Source organism: Brassica oleracea, chromosome C1 (genome assembly GCF_000695525.1).
Source record: "Brassica oleracea var. oleracea cultivar TO1000 chromosome C1, BOL, whole genome shotgun sequence".
Taxonomy (NCBI): Eukaryota; Viridiplantae; Streptophyta; class Magnoliopsida; order Brassicales; family Brassicaceae; genus Brassica; species Brassica oleracea.
In genome coordinates this window covers 7,356,764-7,363,792 of record NC_027748.1, presented here as the reverse complement: position 1 = coordinate 7,363,792, position 7,029 = coordinate 7,356,764, and the positions used below count along the sequence as shown (strand labels likewise).

The following is a 7,029-nucleotide window of genomic DNA, read 5'->3' as shown; positions in this document are numbered from 1 at the left end:
AGTTAAGGAAAGAGATCATATCTCGCCTCCATGTCTATTTGCGAATACGGTTTCTTATCGTCCTCGTATTCGTTTTTATATATTCGTCTATTTCCTTAACTTCGCTTTTATTATATCGTTTACATCGGTCCGGTTTTCCGGCTTCTACACATACAAGTATCAACAATTCATGACTATGACTGCTATTCATTTGGGAGTTTTATTAGTCTTTTTTTTTCTGCACGGGAGTTTATTAGTGTGACGGATTCTTACAAACTTGAAAGCATATTACACTATACAGCCACAAAAAGTTGAACATTTATAGTGTTTCATAACTTGACAGCTTTTCTAATTATGATCATTTGTCCCAACATTTGCTAAGATTTATACTTACAGTAAAATACAAGTTAACTACGGTTATAGTCAAAATCGACTTCTTACTTTGATCAAATAATTTTGTTTCAGCTTGAGTTAAACATGTGTTTCGCATAATACAAAAGATAAAGAGTCACCGTAATTCTTTTAGTGGGTGCTAGTGGACCAATAAACTATTTACCAGACGTCGTTGAATTAAAATAATCAACCGCAGGATATGGAATATTATACACATTATGACACTATAGTCCAGTCCCCTTTTGTCAAATATGTACACTATACTATTGGAGAAAGAGTGTGTGTACTTAAACGCGGTTTATTTAATTAGTCCACACTTAATAATTGAGTGTTGCCGTGGATCTATCTCAAGTGACAAACCCACCGACTAACTCGGCCTCACGCCAACAGCTTCGATTAATTAACTAATCAATTTCGAATATACTCCTTCTCTGGAGTAGTATTAAACTTCTCGCATTGTTTCTACATTTTCTTATTTTTGACAACAATTTTTCTTTTTGCTTGAAATCATGTAGTTCCTTGAAATCATGTAGTTCTAATCTTTATCCAAACGTTTTATATGTCCAGTGGTTGTGAAACAAAACTTAAGAAGTGGTAAAAGAAAATCTTAAACTATACTCATATATGTTACGAGTTTGATTAGTCTGTCTTAAATTTGTATGAATTTTAGTATGATTTAAAAGGTTTTTTTTATTTTATAAAATATATTTCACCAAAAAAAGAGACTTATATGGGGTATGTGCATGGGAATTGGGAAGGATATATGGAAGAAAGTCGTAACCCTGACGCCAACGGTGAATAGTTTTTGTCGGTGGTGGGATCCAATTTCATATTTTATTTATTTAACTAAATCATCTAAATTGGAATTTTTTTAAAATACGATTGGTTGTTATGACTTTAGTAAAAGGGAAACAATTTTGAATACGGTTTCCAAAATAAAACCTAGAATTCCGGGAATGACGATCAACCTAGACGAGGAGGATCTATCATTTTATAGAAATTCGTATTCACCATTATCATATTGGACACGTAAGATATTCTATATATTTTTTGTGCAATAGATATTCACTATATTCTACTATGTTTTACTATATATGTTTGATACAAATGATTTGAGTTCTCATATACTTATCATTTTTGATATACTATTAATTAGTGATGTGATATCCACCGGAACGTATTTTGGTAGAGAATAGGATTCCATCAATAATTAACAAACAACATGTGACTATTATTTTGTTATTTGCTTTCATCAACATTCAATAATTAAATAAAAACAAACAAAAACCAACAGTGAAATTATGAGAAATTAAAATTAGTAGTCAGAATTAATTAAAAAGAAGGAAAAAGAAAGAAAATGAAAGGAGAGAGAGACGGAGAGAGTGAACGAAATAAAAATATAAAATAATTGATTTTTTTTTTAAGTAACAGCCATAAAATATCCATACGAAGAAGAAGAGAGAAGAGGAAGAAGCTATATATGTAAACGTTAGCTTCTCTGCAATCGAAAAAAGAGAGAGAGAGAGAGAGGGAGAGAGAATCAGAGTCTCTTCGGTCGCCGAAAAATCCTCAAACTCGAGAGGAGACCATTGGAATCGGAAAAATCCTAAATCGAGCACTGAATCCAGAAATAGAGGGGGAGGATTACTCGAATCTAGGGTACAAACTTACACCTTCGTCTCTCAATCAATTATATTCGTTTTTTTTTTTTGGTTTTCTTCATGGATCTTCACTGTTATCTATTATTGTAGCTCGACGACTATTGGTAAAAACCAGATCTAAACATTTCTTAAGGTTTTTTTTTTTTTTTGTTGTTTGCTCTGTGTGTTCGTAACCGCAAAATCTATTCATTGTTTATTTTGTATTTCTACTTTGAATAATCTTCCGCCAGATTCTTTTCAGTTTCGATTTTGTGTTTGTGAGTGTAATTCGTTGTTAATTTATTTGTTTTCGATTATTGGTTTCACAAAATGTTAATAAAGTTAAAGATTAAATGAGTTTCCGTCTCTGCCAAGTAATGGTTAAATGCTATTCTAATGTCCTCCTTTTGTGTGCTTTTTAGCTGTCTTCTGCAAGCTTTTTTTTTTTTTTTTATGTTCTCTTGTGCAGATTTGTTTGCAGACTTTTAAATGCGAAAGTGAAACAGTTTTTAACTTTATCGTAATTTAGAATTCATCTCATGTGTATTGCATTTATTATCTTTTTATATATTTTTTTTAAAAAAAAATCGATCCAGTTGTTGTCATTCGAGTTTGATTGCAAACACCATGTGAGAAACATTAAAGCAGCAATCTTTACATGTCGGCTATTATGTTGTAGAGATTGTTGTTCCTTTTAGATCTCGATCTTACGTTTTTGTTTCCTCAACTCTCTCATTTGTCAAACTGTGACTGCCACCCATCATTTGTGTTTTTTTTTATTCAAGCTGAAAAAAGGGTCCTCTTTCATAAATGTCAGTGTTTGATTCTGTCCTTGTCTAGTCGTGCTTTGATATGATTCTGTTATTTGACCTTTGAGTTTGTTCTAAGTACTGCAGGTACTGGTTCTTGATATTAACCCCGAAACCATTTCTGAGCAGAGTTTGCTGTAAATTTTGCAGGTGTTGTTGATCTTCTTAGAGAAAGGATTCTGTTTGTATCTTTAACTTAAGTCCAAAGACGATGAAGTATAAGGATGAGAAGTACGAGAAAGCTGAGAAAGGTTCATTGAAGGTCTTGCCCAAGACTGTGTTACTGATTCTGCTCTGCGGGCTTTCGTTCTATCTTGGTGGACTTTACTATGGGAAGAACATAGTCCAAGTTAGTAACGTTGCGAAAACTGGATCTTCATTAGATGTTGACAACTCTCCTCAAGTCAAATCTGTTTCTTTCTCCGAGTGTAGCAGTGACTACCAAGATTACACTCCCTGCACGGATCCAAGGGTATATTTGATTTTCTTTTTTTCTAAGTTTTATTTAGTCGTTGGTGCTTGAATCTGTGAAAAGACTATAGCTAATGTTTTGAATTCATTTGTTGCATGGTGGCAGAAATGGAAGAAGTATGGCACTCACAGGCTTACTTTCATGGAACGCCATTGTCCTCCTGTGTTTGATAGAAAGCAATGTCTTGTTCCTCCTCCTAATGGGTATAAGCCACCGATAAGATGGCCTAAGAGCAAAAACGAATGTTGGTACAGGTAAATGTTGTCCACTTACCTCCATCTCTCGTTTGGCTTGCTTCTCTAGGTCTCTCTTGTCCTCAAATATTTGAAGTTAATTGGCAATTTGAATTGACTTTATTCCAGGAATGTACCATATGATTGGATTAACAAGCAGAAATCTAACCAGCATTGGCTAAAGAAAGAGGGTGAAAAGTTCATTTTCCCGGGTGGAGGTACAATGTTTCCAAATGGAGTTAGTGCTTACGTCGATCTGATGCAAGATTTGATCCCTGAAATGAAAGATGGTACTATACGAACTGCCATTGACACTGGTTGTGGGGTGAGTTTATACATTTCTTGAGTCTAACTTGGCAAAATATATATATTAATATTAGAGGTTACTTTCTTCAACTTCCTAGATTTTGCTCTGTTTTAAAGGTTGCGAGCTGGGGAGGAGACTTGTTGGACCGTGGTATCCTCACGGTGTCACTCGCCCCGAGAGATAATCACGAAGCTCAAGTCCAGTTTGCTCTAGAACGTGGAATCCCTGCGATTCTCGGCATCATTTCAACTCAACGTCTCCCTTTCCCTTCAAATTCATTCGATATGGCTCACTGCTCAAGATGCCTTATTCCATGGACTGAATTTGGTAATTAACTGTTTTTGATTTATTGCAGAGCTATCTTGAAACTGAAACTTATGTCTCGTTCCTTCTTTCTCAGGTGGGGTCTATCTTCTGGAGATTCACCGTATTCTAAGACCTGGTGGCTTCTGGGTCTTATCTGGTCCACCAGTAAACTACGAGAACCGTTGGAAAGGTTGGGACACAACCGTTGAGGAGCAGAGATCAAATTACGAGAAGCTGCAGGATCTGTTATCCTCAATGTGCTTTAAATTGTACGCCAAGAAAGACGATATCGCAGTGTGGCAAAAATCTCCAGACAACATGTGCTACAACAAGCTGTCTAACGACCCTGATGCATACCCGCCAAAATGTGACGATAGCCTGGAGCCAGACTCTGCTTGGTACACGCCGTTACGCCCTTGCGTTGTGGTTCCAAGCCCTAAGCTTAAGAAGACAGATTTGGAATCTACTCCCAAGTGGCCGGAGAGATTGCACTCAACTCCTGAAAGGATCTCTGATGTTCCTGGAGGAAATGGTGGCTTGTTTAAGCGCGACAATAGCAAATGGAAAACGAGGGCTAAGCATTACAAGAAGCTGTTACCAGCTGTTGGCTCTGATAAGATCCGGAATGTGATGGATATGAACACTGCTTATGGTGGTTTAGCTGCTGCTCTGGTCGATGATCCTTTGTGGGTTATGAACGTTGTCTCTTCCTATGCTGCAAATACACTTCCCGTTGTGTTTGATCGTGGATTGATTGGAACATACCACGACTGGTAAAACTATCAAAACCTATTATTTCTACTTCTAGATGACTTTGAGTTCGCATACATAACGTGTTCTGTTGTGTCGTAGGTGTGAAGCTTTCTCGACATATCCGAGAACTTACGATCTTCTCCACGTCGATGGGCTGTTTACATCCGAAAACCAAAGGTAATGACAGAACAGAGAACTCAAACTTGAACTTCTTGAAAACTCAATGATGATCTCATAAGAAATGGTCATGTTTTGGGCAGGTGTGAGATGAAATATGTAATGCTGGAAATGGATCGGATCTTGCGTCCAAACGCGTATGCGATCATACGAGAATCGAGCTACTTCGCGGATACCATTGCATCAGTTGCTAAAGAACTGAGATGGAGTTGCCGTAAGGAAAAAACAGAGTCTGAATCAGAGAGTGAGAAGCTCTTGATTTGCCAAAAGAAGCTATGGTTTTCATCTAACTCAACTTCAGAAACAAAATAGTAAAAGAGAGGGACAAATCAAAAGCTTAAGCTTAAAGCTTTTGTTTTGTCTGGAGGCTTCTTGAGAACAAAGTCACAACAACAACCATAGGTTCTTTGTCTTTCTTCAAATCCAAGAAAAGTGTTTAAAGCATTTTATTATCCCAGCATATTTGTATCAACTTTCGATTCTTTCTTATAGTATACTATATGCTTGGTGAGAAATATATTATTGATTTTTTATTTTTATTTAAATTGTAATTTTATTTTGAATGTTTAAGTTCGAGATTTCTCCAATGTTAATTGATTTGAGATCTAGTTATTGTTTTATACGCTAAGACGTTGGTGGTCCATTATAAACCTTGATCTTCCTTTTCTTATTGCTAAAGGAAAACATTATTATGTTTCTCATCTTTCCAACCCAACAAATTATTAACTGATAAAGAGAGTATACTAATCTTCTAAAACATCTACTGCACAGGTTTGTTAGACCTATTCATTAAAAACTTTTAACATAATTTTTTTTAGTCTTTGAAGAAAGTATTGAGATGAGTTTCCTCTTTCACATCGCCAGTGAGATGTTACACCAAACGGATATAGCCTGTTGAGACAGATGTAGAGAGTTGAGCAAAACGCTTTCTGACTACATGATGTACCTCCTGATCGTGCAGCCTTCTCTGATGTCAACGGTTGCCGGAGTAAGATTCAGAGATGCAAGAGCAGAAGCGAAGAACCTTCAAGAGGCTAAAAAGCTGTTTCAGAGGACGCATGTTGCGGATTCAAGAGACGCAAAGATTGCATGTGAAGCAATTATAGCTTCCTATAAATCAGTTGAGGAAATGAACGAGAATGCTATAGAGTATAGTAGCAAGTCTGTGCTCTTCCAAGCGTGCATGCTAGCAAAATAGCTTAAGAGGATACAAGAGCAATGATAAGATGTGGGAAGTAGTGAGCAAAGTGTGGGTTGAGATGCTTTGCTATGCAGCAACTCAAACAACATGCAGCTCAGCTCAACAAAGGTGGTGAACTGATCAACTTGGTTTGGCTTTTGATGGCTCACTTTGGATACTCGGAGAGCAGTTCAGGACCACTAAGGAAGATTCTAGAGGCAGACTCTTTATTGACAGAACCACCACTTCTTGTCTTGTTTAACAGATCGGTTTTCTGGTCTTGTTGTCTTTAACATCTTTGTCTATTCTTGAAAAAAACCATCTTTAACTTATTCCCAGTTCTTCTAGTTTCATATATAATTTACTTTTCAATATCTTTTTAATGAACTTTCTTGTTTCTTGCCATTTAGTTTAGAAGCAATCAACTTCTTTTTCATTTTTTCAAATTTTCAGCTGTAGAAGCGACTAGAAAAGGGTGCTTTTGAGTTGATTGGTAAAACATGGTTNNTAGGCCTCAGTTTGTTGGGGTTGCAGAGACAAGTCTGTGAGATGTGGATAGTTGCTTGTTGAAAAGTAAACTTGATTTGGGTTAAGCATTATTGGGCTAATCATGTGTTGATCTAAAACTTTAACTCAAATTCTAGAATAATTTTCCACTTCCTTAAGTTAAAAAAATCTAGATATTGTTATAGAAAAATTTAGATAATTAGAATAAAAAATCTAGATATTATGTTAGAATTATCTAGATTTAAGATTAAAATATTTGAGATATTTTGTATT

General features: G+C 35.9%; 2 protein-coding genes across 3 annotated transcripts; both read left to right on the top strand.

Moving 5' to 3' along the window:
• The first annotated feature begins 1,790 nt into the window (after window positions 1–1,790).
• LOC106309497 (probable methyltransferase PMT21) lies at window positions 1,791–5,677 on the top strand. Of its 2 annotated transcripts, none has more exons than XM_013746535.1 (8): window positions 1,791–2,031; window positions 2,972–3,293; window positions 3,399–3,547; window positions 3,656–3,851; window positions 3,950–4,160; window positions 4,234–4,912; window positions 4,992–5,069; window positions 5,153–5,677. In XM_013746535.1, exons 2-8 carry the CDS (start codon window positions 3,033–3,035, stop codon window positions 5,379–5,381), a joined length of 1,803 nt encoding a protein of 600 aa, XP_013601989.1. In that variant the 5' UTR covers window positions 1,791–2,031; window positions 2,972–3,032; the 3' UTR covers window positions 5,382–5,677. The 2 variants fall into 2 exon arrangements, with proteins under 2 accessions (XP_013601989.1, XP_013601997.1); XM_013746543.1 differs by lacking the exon at window positions 1,791–2,031 and adding an exon at window positions 2,696–2,824.
• Window positions 5,678–5,770: 93 nt separating this feature from the next.
• LOC106309511 lies at window positions 5,771–6,581 on the top strand. The gene is given in 4 exon segments (XM_013746555.1): window positions 5,771–6,278; window positions 6,280–6,348; window positions 6,350–6,425; window positions 6,428–6,581. Coding segments are annotated over 4 exon segments (600 nt in total). The 5' UTR covers window positions 5,771–5,907; the 3' UTR covers window positions 6,512–6,581.
• Window positions 6,582–7,029: the final 448 nt, after the last annotated feature.

Excerpts from the sequence above, each read along its gene's own strand:
- LOC106309497 (XM_013746535.1), top strand. The coding sequence starts at position 3,033 with ATGAAGTATAAGGATGAGAAGTACGAGAAAGCTGAGAAAGGTTCATTG. Across the intron at positions 3,852-3,949 it reads CCATTGACACTGGTTGTGGG|GTTGCGAGCTGGGGAGGAGA; the intron begins GTGAGTTTATAC and ends TCTGTTTTAAAG. Across the intron at positions 5,070-5,152 it reads TTTACATCCGAAAACCAAAG|GTGTGAGATGAAATATGTAA; the intron begins GTAATGACAGAA and ends TGTTTTGGGCAG.